This window comes from Ylistrum balloti, unplaced genomic scaffold (assembly GCF_031769215.1).
Source record: "Ylistrum balloti isolate Yb309-2 unplaced genomic scaffold, AGI_CSIRO_Ybal_v1 Utg369742, whole genome shotgun sequence".
In the NCBI taxonomy this organism is placed as follows: Eukaryota; Metazoa; Mollusca; class Bivalvia; order Pectinida; family Pectinidae; genus Ylistrum; species Ylistrum balloti.
In genome coordinates, this window is record NW_026781951.1 from 232,646 (window position 1) to 249,318 (window position 16,673).

Below are 16,673 nucleotides of genomic sequence, written 5' to 3' on the forward strand. Positions count from 1 at the left end.
CTATTATAACTAATAACACGCCAAGAAGAATAGACAATATAACATCATTTCCATATTTAAAGTAATGTTCATACCATAAACAAAGTGAAAACAAATCTTATTTTTATATAGACCTACTCAAACAAGCATAGCGCCGCTAGTGTAGTGGTATCATGCAAGATTCCCATTCTTGCGACCCGGGTTCGATTCCCGGGCGGCGCAGGCTTTTTATGGTGTTGAATCCGATTAATTTCAACTTTTCTTTGCTTGTTCCGAATGATCTACATCTTTTTATCCACATCCATATAAAAAACAGGTACCGGTTCATTTAAAAGACAATGCCCTAAACAATACATTTTTTCGGTTAATACATTTTTTCGGTTAGTGGAACTTTCCCGTTTTATAACCTGCCCTTATGTAACGAAGAATGGCAAAAAGAACACAAAAAAAATGTCAATGAGACCAGATTTAGCATTTCATCTTTTCATTGTGTGTTTTGAATCTTCATCTTTTTATTAATATTCTCGCTACGTGTGAATGGAACATACTAACTACCTTACAAGACTGAAACTTTGAAAACTGGCAATATTTCACGTACAGCATAGACAAAAATTCATATCAGAAAAACTTCCAAGTGAATGGAACAAATATATAAGTGGAGCATTTCGGTTAGTGGAGCATTTCTGTTGGAGCATTTCTGTTTATGGAACATTTCGGTTAGTGGAGCATTTCTGTTTGTGGAACATTTCGGTTAGTGTTAGTGTTAGTGTTCTATATTCTTTAAGACTGTATGAACTCTGGATTACTTTGGATCACAAGATAACTAGAGAAAGTGATAGGAAATTAAAAATTATATTGAATCATCAAGAATTGCAATCAAGGACTTCAGTTTCATTATCTTGATCATCGTGAAAGGAATAAAAGTCAAGAAAACACCAACATGTCAACAAAATCATAATCCAATCTCAAATTCCACAAAACTATGACAAAATGTGAACACAATTAAGATTTACAAGGAGACTCCTGAAAAAGTACAAGGTTAATAAGATCAGGTGTTCCGGAAGAGTAAGCGTCTTCTGCTTCATCGACGACAGCTACCATGTAAACCTTGGTAAACAGTAAACATTTTTATATAGAAATGATATAAATTTGATGTTTATTTATCTCTCACATAGAAGTAGAAACACTGCTTAATGGAAAATAACATACAAAAGTACAAATACACAAATCAGAAGAATGGCACAAGCGTTCAAAAATAAATTTGTCTTTTTATCGATATGAAGTTTTTGCTGTGATAGACGTTTAGCTTTGTCCTTGTCGTATCCCATAGAAACATCTCCATTGACTTCACTATTCTTGTAAACTTCTTGAGATATGTCAATCTCTACGGAGGTTCCTGAAATAGTAGATATGTAAACAATAGTACGTTATGTACTCTTGTTACTATTTATACTTCAAATTACCAGGAAAATTGATGACACAGCAATGTTTTTCAAAGAGATATATATTACAACATGACACATTCGAAAATGAATTTTTTATTTTTTTCTCGTCAAAATTTCAAGAAAATGATAATTATTATTTGTTGTAATCTCTTTCAACTCATCATTGCACATTGTATCAGGTCTTTACATCTATGTATAATTATGATTGAAACAACTGAGCAGCCAGGCGAGATATACTTACGGGTATTGAGTGGTGTATCATAAGTGTTTTTATTGAATGAGGTAGTTTGTTCCTGTTCCTCATCTTTACGAAAGGTTCTGATGGGTTCTATAGTCCAAAATGTAAGTCCTTTTATCTTAAAATATAAAACAATTTTTTGAACAGATGAAAACACATAAATTTGATACCAAAACAAACAAGCGCATTAAAAGATATGATGTGATTTATAAATAATAATTTGATAAGATTAAGTACACGTATTTTTTATTTTCACGCCGTATCAATTATTTATCAAGAAAAACAAAAAAAAAAAAAAAAACAAAAACAAAAACAAAAACAAAAAACACACACCGAATTTTTGAAAGTGAATGATTTTATGATTACATCTAAAACAACTTGCTCAGTTATTGGTCAATTCGATTGTAATAATATTCTAATTTAAAATCCGTTTGTTAATGTCGTCATAAAAATGAGGAATGACCTAATCCCATAAATAACATATGTAAAACAAGAATTCGTAACATTGAATATCCATATAAAAATATATGATCAAAGAAAAGTGGACAACTTACCTGTTCCGGTGGTTGTCGTTTAGTCATTAAACTAACGGCAACTGCTGCTATAGCTGTTTCAACAAGGACAATAGCAGCAAAGTATGTGAAATGGACTTTGGAGATAACTGTCGGGCGATCATCAACATCTCCACATTTGGGAGAAGGATATATAAAGTCCAATATCATCCTGGTTATTCCTGTTATTTGACCAATCAGCATTCCCCAGAAGGCTCCCTATATATATGAAATATAACGACCCTTACAGCATAATCAAAAACGCATATAAATTTGAAACATCTTTTTAGTTTTCATTTTGTATCGTATATTTGATCATCATTTTTATATCTTCACTGTAATTTATCTGTGATACACAAAAAAGCATTTTTTGCGTTAAATTTAGAATAATTTGACAATGAAATCAGTCTGAACTTTCAGTTCATGTTGCTCATGTCACTTACTATAAAATTATTAATTATCGTGGGTTTTTATCTTCGTTGATATCATGTGGTCTCTTAATCTACGAATTCATATTTCCACGAATCGTTACAATAAGTATAAGTAGATTAATTAGCTATATTTATCAGCAAAATCGAGTGTCGATGTTAATATGGCGCAGCCTAAATTAACCGCATTATCATTTTCGGTAAATTAGCGCACTGAATTGGTGCATCCAAACTAATTGCTCTATACAGTGTACAGAAGTTATCATTGGCGGAATCATATTTTACTGCAAAAACAACGTTGAAATAATATTACCGCTAAATTACGTACATTAACAGTAAAATTATACCGTCACCTGTTCGTTCACTCTAGGTACGAATACGGCCAAAAGAAATACAGAGCAGATGGGCGGTGCCAGGTACCCATTGACAGCCTGAATGTACATAAATAATTGTCCTCGCTGCGCTGTCTGGATAAGGGGAATCCATGCTATACCGAGAGCTACCAAAATAACGACGAATACCCTGTAAGGCAATAACATATCTCATTTTAAGATATTTAAAGTGAGATCACTTCACCAACTTTACGTGTTCACAAGGGTGGTTAATCTATATGGTTGCTTTAACGATTTCAAATAACATTCCCTCCCCTTCTGTGTGACGACATCTGGTTTCAGTTCCCTTCTTCCACCTTTCTCATGAATAACGCCAACCAGACATAATACACACCTGTTGAATGTCGTTCAAATCGACTTTTATCGTACACCTTATCATGTCTTCTTGTATGTTTATCAGGTATATGTGAAAATGTTTTCCCTTTGTTCATATTTGCAATTTCAAGAATATGTGAGGTATATAAAAGATAAATAAAAATACTGAGAGGCTAAACGTATTGCAAAACTGTTCACAAATAACCCCTAAGCTATATCACTTTCCCCATACTCCTACACTTTGGAATGCAAAAATTACTAAAATAAGAGAACCAGAGGCTATTTTCCTTAATTTTAAGCGATTTTATATCTTCTTTAATTCTTTTTTCAAATTTGACGACAATAATGTGAACAAATCAAAATAGGTAAAAAAAATAAAATAATAAAATACACACAACCATATATTCATCGCCAACAAGCCAAATGATAAATAACTCTATGATGAAGTTGACTAAATAAAACCTTTGAAATCTCCAAAATGTTGCAATTACTATTCTATCAATATGAGGATTTAGACAAACCGAAAGGACTTAATACCTACTTCTCTATTTTAAATGTATTGTAAAGTAATAGACCTTACTTATTATAATTAAATTTGTAGTTGAAGAAAGGAGATAAGGTGTACACAGCATTTCAGATAGACAAAAGTGTAAATAATGACATTAAATGTATTTACATGCCTCTCTTCCTTGAAGTATCATGGTTAGATTTTTATTCCAGTAATTATGTCTATAAAGACATAGTTCTATGAGATTAAACTACACTTCCATATATATACAAAATTTACAATATTGTCACCATAGCTACTACTATTTCTGATCTCCAATGCATTAGATAATGTCACCATGACACGCAAAATGAATAAATATGTTATGAAAATATTTCGTTCTCGGTAATTGATAAGTATAGACATGATTTTTTTTTATATACGCGTTTTGTTAGAAGGAATATTTTCATTTCAAGGAACTTTGATACACTTTAACAAACCTAGAGAAATCAGCACAATCAACCTTCATCAAATAAAACTAAAAGACAAAAAACATAAGTTATAAGAAAGTCAACATCATGATCAGTACAGTATTAAAAATATATTATTCATAAATCATGAGCACCAATTGCACCTTGCCTACGAAGCGCAAACTTTTTATCTACTAAAACTCGAAAAAGTGCCATGGCGGTGGGTCTGACAAACCTGAAAAAGTGTCATATCCGCGGGTATGCGTGTGGGACGAACAGTCCAATTTTGTTACGTCTAATGAGGTAAAATGATGTTATATATTAAGACGATCTTGCCACAACGACAAGGATTAAAGCAAAATTGATGTTCTGTTTGTAAGTTTTGTATGTTTATAAGTGCCGTTAGTTAATAATTCAAACCAAGCCCCCAGACTAGCTTCTTATCATTGCGCCAACTCGCACGTACAGTGTTCTGTACGCTTACGTCATATCGAGAAGGATTCATAAGCCGCCATAGAGTAAATACGCTGTAAATCAAGTCACGCAGTTACAATAAACTTTGAAGATACATGAAACCATTTTTTTGCTTACTTACGGCAGAGACGCATCTCTGCTTACGGTTAATATGGTTGTTATCTAGGAATATTCACAGCAGGCGAAAAGAATCACGTCAGCTCGATCTTCTTCAACAGCACAGGTCGGGGATGTCCGTGAGCAAATTCCGTAAAATATATTGTTCAAAATTTATCAATAGTTCAACCATACTGTGCTTCTTTTTTGAAATATATAGTAATAGTATTGTTATTAAAAAAATAAACTTATTGTGGATGCTTTTAAAATAGCGATTTAAAAGATCGCGGCATTATTTACGCAGAAAATTGCCGCTAGAGGGCTTTAACTCTTTTCGATATTTCAGCCAATGAGAAGGCCAGGATCGGTAAATTTTGTCTGAAAGGCCGTCGCAATAGGCTGTACGTACCGAGTACGTTTAGCCTAAAAATACAGTCATATAACAGAACTTACAAACACGTGTAAAATGTCACAAATAAGAAAATTAAGAACTATACTAGTACATTATCTGCTGTTACATACTTTCCGACAACAAGAAGCTCTCGTTCCCCGGCTTGTTTTCGGAATTTCTTCCACAGATCCATAGTAAACACCGTGGCGGCACTGTTAAATACGGATGTCAAAGAACTCATCAACGCTGCCATCATGACAGACATCATCAGTCCGCGCATGCCTATGGACACAAATAATGACGATAGACAATTCATTAACCCTGCCATCATGACAGACATCATCAGTCCACGCATGCTCACGGACACAAATAATCACGTTAGACAACTGATCAACTGAGACTGTAAACGTTGATATAAAAATGTACATCGTAATAAATATATATGTATATACAACATACATGTATGCCAGAGAAGGTAAATTCTTCGGTAAACCCAGGGTTAGCAATGCAGTCAATATGTCAAAAACGTGTTAACGATTAAAACACACCTTTCATTATAACATCATGTGTTAGCATAAAAAGTCTTATTTAATTATCTGTTTGCGTGGACAGGATCTCTCTAATAAATCTAGTGGTGAAACTAAAAAAGGAGAGAAAGAACATCTGCCTAACATAATTTACAAAAAAAATAATAACAAATAAATAGGTAAATAAATAAATAGAAGAAAAAAACAGATGAGAGTTTTTTCTAAACTTGTACAAAAGACACCATTTTATAGAAATTTAGGATAAGATTGATTAACCAAATAATGAAATAAACATCATCATACAGCTGTTCCGCACTCCTTGTACTCGTGATGATAGATGCCTAATATTTCAAACAAAGGAGGTAACTTACAAAAAAAGAAATTGTTCAAAACAATGTTGAAATAAAGATGAGATTTTGCTCCCGGCCCATGACTCAGACAATTAGGCAGCTTTTTGGTAATTTTGGAAGATCGTCAAATACATGTGTATATGAAGAATCGTGTCATAATTCGAATGAAAAACCTGTGTATAACTCACCAATAGGAGCTAGCCCTAGTATAAGCTGAGGATAGGCAATATTGGAACATCCAACCGGATTCTCGCAAACCTATGTCTTCATAAATATATATGTATATAATACATATATGTATGCCAGAGAAGGTAAATTCTTTTGTATACTCAGGGTTAGCAATGAAGTCAATATGTCAAAAACGTGTTAACGATTAGAATACACTTTAAATTATAACATCATGAGTTAGTATAAATGTCTAATTTGTGTATCTGTTTGCGTGGATTATTGTTCTAAGAACGGACAGGATCTCTTTAATAAATCTAGTGGTTTAACTAAAACAGGGGAGAAACAAAATGTGCCAAACATAATTTACCGAAAAAATAATAATAGATAGATAGATAAATAGATAAATAAATAAATCAATAAACAGATGAGAGTTTTTTCTAAACTTGTACAAAAACAACGATTTTTATAGAAATTTAGGATCAGATTGATTGGAGCCAAATAATGAAATAAACATCATCATACAACTGTTTGCTCCCCATGGACTCGTCAGTGATGATATAGGCCTAATATTTTAAACAAAGGAGGCGACTTAGAAAAAATAGAAATTGATCGAAAAAATGTTGAAATAAAGATTTGCTATCGGCCCATGATTATAAATTAAATCGTGGCATCACAAATAAACTAATAAATACATGTGTATAACTCACCAATAGGAGCTAGCCCTAGTATAAGCTGAGGATAGGCAATATTGGAACATCCAACAGGATTCTCGCAAACCTCCATACATTTCTCCTCGGAGTTACAAGCTACAGACTCTTTTAAAAAGAAGCAAGTCTTTGACAACACACGCGTAAAACCTTTCGATACAGCAAACGATAGCCCGCTATAAAGATTATGGTACACTTATGCTGTTTAATATTTTTAACAGACAAATAAGTTAAGGCGTCATTACTTATGTTAGAAATTGCATTTTGTTATTCTATTCACCGTTTATTTATAGATGTTATTGTTATCTGTAAACATTACTTTTTTCATTCAATGTTGATGTTAGGTGTTCCAGGTCCCAAGATTTATATTTGCCTTTGTATGTACACGAGAAAAGTATTGATATAAGCTCTAAGCTTCTTTTAACATTCCATAAAAATATCTCTATCTGTCAAATTGCTGATTATTGAATAAAATATTGGTTTAGTTTATCTCACAACTGTTCCGTATATTGTTTAGTTTTATGTAAGTTACATTACGATAGACATACATCTGTATCTATTACCTGGAAACTATATTGTTCACAAAACAGTTCAAACTTGTGATATTTACCTAGGAAAAATGTACTTTTTATGACATGGCGTACACTTGTATAGGAATCCTCGGTATATACATATAGTTTTTACCCGTAAGATTTACTTTGGAAAACCTCTGAAACGACATACACCTATAGTAAAACCTAGGGACAGTTTTCACCTGAGCGTTTACTTTACAACAGCTCTGAAATACAAGATATGGAAAACCACTTTAAAGATTTTACAACAGACACGTAAGTCAATAGCACCTTATGATACAAACTTAGAGTTAGACAGTATAGAGACAAACAAGTACTGTGAATAGTTCTATCGAAAAAGAAAGTACCGATATGTCAAGATAAAAGTGATTTTTATGTCAGTGTGTCTTACCTGGAAACAGCACTCTACTGATCATTCCGGGCATGATAATGAGAAACAGGGGTAGAAACTTCAGAAAGCCCGCCATGATTGACGCCCCTCTCGCGTGAGCAATGTTTTTGGCCGCTAAAGCTCTCTGCACTATGACCTAAAAAGATTAACAAACCTGTGAGATCTATATCATTTGGTCCTATCTTCAAATGTTCTTTTAACCATTGCATGGTCGTCAAATTGTACTGTAAATATGAATACAACCTGGGTGTCAGAAAGTACTTCATAATCATCTATCTGTCACCAATATCGTATTCATATTAACGATGTATTCGCATATAAATGACCGTGCAATAATAACTCATTGTCAACTTGTATTTATATGTTAGATATTAAGGTTTATCCCTGTATGGTTGTTACTGGAAAAGATTTCTGAGAATCATAATCATTTGAATGATTAACTTAGTGTGTGATTTCTGATGACGTGCTAAGCGTGGACGTAAGTATGTTAACTGAGCGCCAAAGTGACGCCATTTTATTGTCTTGTGATTCTGCATTGATCTCTCTCTGTCTCTTAAATTAAGGGTATATTGCAATAATATTTTCAATTTGGACTATTTGTAAGTCAAGTAAATTGTCGTTTTACGAATGTCCGCAAAAGTATATAACAAAATTTACAAAATTGTAAATCGTTTCCACTACATATGGTTTTTCTAAAACCAATGGTGATTTTGAATATAATTCCTCTTTAGATGCTCTAAAAATGAATATTTCTTAAATTTCATATAAATGGAAACCCAAATAAAATAAATATGAGATGTATATTAAATATATGCAGTTCGATAAATTTCGATTTTTATAGGAACCGATCTTTGATGCATTATTTACTAAATCCCAGGTAAAAGTTCGTCGTTTTCACGGGGCAACATTTCTGCTGTTTCCTTATAGATAATAAGATTGTATTTTCAAAAATTAATCTTTCACTATCTAGATGTGAAAGACATCTAATACAGAGTGTCACATTATTTCATGGGTTAAGTTTTCGCGATCATTTCAGCGAAATAGTTAAAATATTATCTCCGCGAAAGTAACTGGCTATACGGTAACATATTTAAAGCGAGAACGTAAATTTATGCATTTATGTTCAGAAAAATTCGGTGAAATGTCGCTGTAAAAATTTGATATCATGTTGATTCTTTCATCTGAGAAATCTTCCCTTCCCATCCCAACAAAGAAAAAAATGCATGGGGTTTGATATCCGCACCTGATCCGCACACCAATACCACGTGGACACAAACGTCGACCTGATAAGGACTCCGGGCCAGGGTAGATCAGAGGTCACAGGGTCACGAAGAATATGAAACGCATCTTTTCGTGGAATTCCACACGTGGAGAGGGAGTCGTTCCCAAATGTCATATTATTGGTAATATTAAGAATCACAGTCGGTTCGGGAACAGCATGGAAGTACTTGTACATCAATCCGCTAATTCCTCCAACTTTTATAAATGCTGACACAAAATAGTTTAAAGATAATTGTATAGACTTATATGTGGACGTATGTTTCTTATGTGACTTATAACACTGTCATGAAAATACAATGTAATGTAATACTTATTCTATAATAATTCCTTAATATGCTATAAGTATATATATCAATACATTTTCAATTCACAATCATTAAAAAATATCAAGACAACTTTGATAAATGCTGACACAAAATAGTTGATAGATTACATTATTTACTTTTTACAATGAAATATAACAATTACATATTTATTTTGCTTATTCATAAACATTATACGTGGACATATTTCTCTTATGTTAATCGGAACAACGTCATAAAATACATTCTAATGTAATACTTATTACATAATAGTTCCGAACTATACTATAAGTATATACACATATTAATAAATTATAATTTAAACGCATCAAGACAAGTTTGGCTATACGAAATTTTTAGTTGTGAATTTGAATAGTTGAAAAGAAACTTGCCTAATATCGACAGAGTTACGGCCCCTCCTAGCATGATGATAGTCTGCAGTGTGTCCGTAAATATCACAGCGGCCAGCCCACCTTGATGAGACAAGGATATTGGTTTTTATTTATTCCGTGTTTGCTTTTGTTTTGTAGCCTGTATTTTTCGATCTTATTGGTTGGAGTAAATATAGTTTTTCTAATATTCTAGAAACTCGCCGATTGTAACACATATTACACTTTGCTATATCTAAATAGTTGCGCAGTGATCTGAACACCACGTTTTAATTGACACATACAGTGATACGGTTCAGGATATATAAATGTACTTGACGTCCTTTTGAAATAATCCTTATCATTGGCCTAGTGGAGTTCCCAATCTAGATTTTGACATTTCTTTCGGTCAAGTTTGATTTTCTCAGGTATCCTCAATGCTTAAATATTAATGTCCTTGGCATCACTGATAAGTCCCAGATGGACGAAACAAAAAATATCACCCGTCAATTAACTTCAGGAGAGAAACAAAGATTATACAATGAAACCGGATTTATAAACATCGGGTTTACCTGCTACTGCGCATACAGCAGTAATGATAAGTAACGCAGTGATAGAAATATAGGTATTCCAGCCTAAAGCCTGCTGTACAAACACTGAACCAGCGTATACGTCAACCTTTAAACGAACAATACAATGAGGATATATATATATAAGGTATAAGATATAAATGAGTTTCTATTTTATTTGAATTTCATGAAAATTCATATAAAATGAAAGCAACTTTAAGATACATTTTCATTACATAGTCCAGAAAAGTTAAATATTGGCTGGATATAAAAATTAAATAAAACAGAAGCAACCATTTTATTGTGCTATATTGATGACGTCGCAATCGATGTATGACCGGCGCAGCCAATGAACACGCTCTGGTGTATATTACACTAGTGCCAAATATAACGTAGATGAATTCACTTGATAATTGGCCGGTTATGTGATAAAGTCACATCCAAACGGGATATATTTAAAATTCAACAAACCATTTGGAATTATCCGTAACTATGAAGTTGTTCATATCAACACGTAATCGATTATCAAAAGCAAACACCTGCATATGTATTTAATTGCGATTGTCTGACTAAATATTTCTAGTTATGATCTTTTCTCCATTGTCAATTACAAAAGTCCATTTACAAAACGATTAAATTGTTGTGAATCATATGTTTTAAAAAATACCTATGTGCGACCCTATCAAGCACGTTACGATCGAATGACATCAAGGAAAAATATCATGATTTTGTTTACATTATGAACTTTATTTCTATGGATCTGTTAGGAAATAATCTGTTATCAAGTATCAATATGTGTAATACTCACCGATATCTTAGTACATATGTATAAGCACAAGGCTAAACAGCTCAGATATATTCTAAGTCGATTTCCACCGAAACGTTTCTGCAGAAATTCCGGGATTGTGAACAGCTGTATATGATAAAAGAGATAATCAACGTACTTATCATTCTTTTACTTTTGTTGCAGAGATTTTGTGTTTGAATTAAGATTCTGTTTCATTGCCTGTATTTTGTATGTTTTTTATTGTTCTAACATGGAACACCAAAATGCAAAATGTACAAAAGTATTATCGAATAATTATGTTACCGATTAGGAACTGTTTACTCACTCCTGAGGATAGGTAGATAGGAAGGAAGACCCATCCCAGCAACGGTAAACAAATAGCGGCCTGTGAACAAATATAGAAACAAGGTAAATAATAATAACGTTATTTGTTTCCAAAATTCAATTACTAATATATTGAGATATCTTTATTAACATGATATAACGTCATGTATTTGACATAGCGTTAAAACGCTTTGTTTATGGTTTACATGATAGGTATGTTATAGTTATGAAAGTAATGTTATGTGTCATAAATAGAAGTTCTTACAAAATCGGTTGATGCGTGTGTTTGTAGTTGAACAGAGTATTCCTTAATGACAATTTTACAGTGTAAATGAATACAGAGTGTAGAGGTGTTGTTATCGAAATAGAGGTATTAGAAAACTAATTTAAGCTTTTGTTTGGCACATTTTCCAACATCTTCGCAAAATAACATACACTTTAGGCGTAGACTAAACCATTTGTCCTAAACGTGTAAAATTGTATTAATGAATAATGATCACTTTAAAAAGTTTTGATGGTGAGAACCCAAATCCGGATCTTATCGGGTTAAAGTATGATTTTTTATGATATGATTTTGAAGTTCAAAGAAAGGCATAGAAATCGCAATACCGACCATGTTGAAATTCGACAGTAGCGAAATACCTGGTATAAGTCTATTTTAAATTAGCTGAACCTATTCAAAACCATGAATATGGTTTTAGCGTCAACTGGTCATATTACTTTGTACTTTGCCCTGTACGTCAAGCACATTAAATGAAAGAAATCAAATGAAGTATAACCAATTCACCCGAGGATAATCTTTGAAAGGTAAAATAGAAAGTATTTCTTAATTGGATATCAATATGGCAATAATATCGGAATATATGCAATCACATAACAAGATCCAGAATATAAAGGAAACATTTTAATATATCAGATGGAAGTTTTTTAAATTCAGAAAACAGATTGTCAAATATACAGGTGATCAATGATGTAATAATTTATGTATAAAAAACACAAAAGCAGTACTTGATATACCAAATGTATTACTAACGTCATGACATACTTACGCCCCATTCGAATGCAACGACACCAATACCAGAGGCAGCGCCACTTCCCGCTAAACCGATGAAATGCTCGCTTCCAATATTACTAGAAAACAGCGAGGCACCAATCTAGAAAAAATTGGTAGATTGCTAAATGATAATTATAATAAAAAAATAAACATTTGCTGTGCAAATGGGATAACTTTAGGCAATTTTATTGATGTGCGGTAAAGGTAATGAGAATGCCCATTTATTCTCATAGACAGATGCTGGTATCGAATTATTTGGTTTGTAAAATGTATCAATTTACATCGACCGATAAAGAGAAAATCTGTACTTAAGTTGCTACTCGTATGAGATTAAGAAGTCTTAATTAGACATGGCAAAATGAAAAATTCATGAAGAATTTCATCAACCTTATACGAAACGTGATTTTATTTATCTCATATCTTATATCTTTTCTCATTACAATGGTAATCTCACTATCCGTGTAATAAGAGACATAACGAATATCAAAATGATTTTAACGTAACCAAGAAAATCAGTATCGGAGCGACTGGAATTCCTTCATGTACAACCAATAAGAATTATCGAGCTTTTAAAATTTGATATGTTGACTCATTACTTTTAAGACTAAAATATTGATTGACAAATTCCAAGGGCCATCACTATGGAACATTGCAGTGTTACTACAGGACGGAAACATTTAAGCAATAGTTGTAGAGGTGAGGTGTCATTATAACTATTTTCGCGGCTTGAATTCACAAACAAAACAATGATTCTGATGACACTTAGAGTCCGATGACACGAATATAAAATAAGATGTGGGTAGACGTTTTACCTCAAATATAGCAAATATAAAGTTATTTCCCCATCGATTTTCAACTAAAACTTTGTAAGCAGAATTTTCTGCAAAACAATCGACATCAAGGTGGGGATCTGCGAGCGAAATTTATTATATGCATGCTACAAACAGACAACTTCATATTGAATCATAGTTTAATATTACTATAAGTACAAGAATAATAAAGCAGAAATGAATGATGTCCAAGGGCCTTAGCGGTTTCATGGCGGGGAGAGTGTGAAAGTGTGTCCCTCATTTGTATGTCTAACGCTAAAATGGATAATATGAGGAAGTGTGATAGAAAGCTTAAATTAGGGGAAAGGGTGGTTATTAACCGTACCGGAAACCAGAGCATAGACCTCCCGGCTAAGAAATAGCCTTTCACTGTATTCTTTTCTTTCCTGCACATAGACTACAACAGAAAAGGCAAAACAAGTAATGATGTCACTTGATTAAACTAGGAAGTTCGACCAGCGTCAGAGAGTACTGAAATTTATGTACATGAAAGGGATTGGCAAAAAGCAAAGCTTCCAGTGTAGCAAATATTTCATTTGTGGCAAATTAGATAATAATTATGCTTGACCACGTACTACAGTGCGTAATATGCACAAACATTGACCGGACTTATCGTTGTTCTATATATAACAGTATTGTGGTGCGTTAGTGTCCTTTACCAACATTATGATCCATTGCTGCCTATCTCGACCAGCCCAGACTCGAGTAGGACATGATGGAACTGGGTTAGGTGCCACTTTAGTTTAAGTATGTCGCTTTTCAAACACTCTAAAATCCTTATCATACCAAATTATTTCGAAGTAATCCATTAAAATTCTAACATTTCATAATAATAGCTTTATTAAAATAATCTTAATTAAAAAAACTACGAGTAAAATAAGACCACGGAGCCATCCTCATACTCAAACATGGAGTCAAATCTTAGAAAAAAGCAAAGTATTCCAAAATCACATCAAGTCATTGATAAATATTGGCCGAAATGTAAGATTTATTCAAAACAATATCAAATCTGACCACAAAATGTGTCCTTCAGCATGAGTACTGCATGAATACAGGCCAAGGTGCTTGATACAATTGTATTTTTTGATTTCAGGAACAATGTTTATTCAGTCCTAAGCTTAAACCTTCAATAGAATATCGACTTGATCCGTTTTAATACTCCATTTGTTTTGTAGAACCAGGAGGATCACAACTTAGCATATTTGATTTTTATCAAAATTGAGCAAAACATCATTATCTTTACTTCTAAAAATATTTGCATACATTGTATGTACACACAAGATAATGCTGTAACTGCAATAACATATATATATCATGTACAGCTAGAAGTTTTGGGTTTGGTTGAGTGCTTGATATTTCCTATCTGAAATTAATGCATTGACAGTAATGATGTTTGTGAATATGCTTACCCATAATCCAACGGCCATAACAAGGACAAAATACATAACAAGAACTAGTATATCCACCCAGTGGTCAAGTCCGGCTTTCATGGTGAAAATTCAAGTTGTTGGAGATTGTCTTTCAATAAATCACGAAGCAGCTGAAATACTAGATTTCACAACTACATAAGCCTATAGGTCATCATGGACTTTTCATACACTTAAATATATCGGGTTTTCCATCCAATATCCACTGACTGTGTATGTATTAAGTACTTGGTTTACATTACTTATAGTCGTTACTAGATTATCTCCCTTTCTTTTCGTGCAATAGTATTGTGATAATTTGTATACATATTCCTATCATTCTATCGTATAACATTTTTATCAATTATGGATATTTAGGACTTTTAAAAATATATACAAAAACATAACGATTATATATAGCAAGGCAATAAGGACATGCTCATCAAACCAAGACAATTTATCATTTATCCTGTTTTTGAGATTTTTACCGACCAATTTAGATTTCCCGCTGTTGCCACCGACTCTTCTATCGTTTTTTCACTTTAAGCAGCATCAAAGACGAAAGACGAAAAACGAAACGGCGCCATTTCCTAAAGCAGATCCTTCAGTGAAAATGGAGGTTCAGTTAGCGTTGAAGGCACAGAAGCATATATATGTCAAGTAAAGCATAGCAAAACTGCAAACGTCATCATAATGTGGGAAAAAGCAGAATATTTCCTTCCACAGGTTGTGTTGTTGGTCCAAAAGTACATGTGCACCTTTCTGTTGGTGGAGGACTGTGTTTTTGGTAACCCGTTTCCAAAACAATGACCGTGGCGTGAACATATGTCAAGTTTTCGTCAGGTTACTGAAATATTACACACACCAGTTACGATATTTTCCCGCGAAGTTGCTACGGTAAACAAACATGGCAGACGCTACTTTCGTATTTTAGAACAAAGATTGTGAAGAAATAAATGTCACTTTCATAAAGTCGTGGTTATATTCGGCTACTAGTGATCTTGACATCTGATATGATAAATCTTAGATTGTATGGTTTTCCCATTACTGAAGTAACGTTGCTGAAATGGCTGTTTTCTCGGGTTTACAAACAGGCATATAATCAAATACAGAACGTGAGATTAGTCAAATGGTACACTGAACTTGATTGTTAAAATACACCACAACTCTACAGCTGCGTATGAAGATCAACATCTTGCTTTTTTTCTTCCATCCGTAATTAAATGTTAACCTAACATAACAGACGAAATATGACATTGCAACAAGACGGCATATTTATGTATATATTTGACAGTTCAAATATTTGTATCCGGCGAAGTAGGGCATGACGAAACGTCATGATTTCAGTCATAACACTCACAGGAAACACACCTAATGAAAGGAATTCTATGCTAAAGCAGAAACTTAATTTTCATTTGAAAATAATTTCTAAATGCAGCAAATGCACATATGTCGCCATTTTTAGATAAAATTTAAAAAAGGAAAAATGTGTTAGCCTGTCATCATATTAGATATTATACTACAGTCACATCACTCACAGGAAAGACACCTAATGAAAGGAATTCTATGCAAAAGCATAAATTTATTTTCATTTGAAAATAATTTTTACATGTAGCAAATGGACATATATTGCCATTTTGAATAAAAATTCATATAAAAGAAAAATACATTAGTCTGTAATCATATTGAATATCATACTACAGTAACAACACTCACATGAAACACACCTAATGAAAGGAATTCTATGCAAACGCACAAAGTTAATTTTCAT

The 16,673-nt window shown here is 32.9% G+C and overlaps 1 protein-coding gene and 1 non-coding gene across 2 annotated transcripts; one reads left to right on the forward strand and one right to left on the reverse strand.

The window, feature by feature from the left end:
- Window positions 1-130: 130 nt before the first annotated feature.
- On the forward strand, window positions 131-201 carry Trnag-ccc (transfer RNA glycine (anticodon CCC)). Its single transcript has one exon. It is a non-coding gene; the product is annotated as a tRNA-Gly (tRNA).
- A 968-nt stretch (window positions 202-1,169) lies between these two features.
- LOC132543166 (sodium/mannose cotransporter SLC5A10-like) lies at window positions 1,170-14,986 on the reverse strand. Its single transcript, XM_060206637.1, has 15 exons — window positions 14,906-14,986; window positions 13,822-13,893; window positions 12,662-12,766; window positions 11,614-11,673; window positions 11,310-11,414; window positions 10,505-10,610; window positions 9,957-10,037; window positions 9,225-9,469; window positions 7,982-8,117; window positions 7,019-7,126; window positions 5,398-5,548; window positions 2,995-3,163; window positions 2,217-2,432; window positions 1,666-1,780; window positions 1,170-1,375 (listed from the first exon to the last, which is right to left on the reverse strand). The coding sequence occupies exons 1-15, from the start codon at window positions 14,984-14,986 to the stop codon at window positions 1,170-1,172; spliced, it is 1,956 nt and encodes a 651-aa protein (XP_060062620.1).
- Between the last annotated feature and the right edge of the window lie 1,687 nt (window positions 14,987-16,673).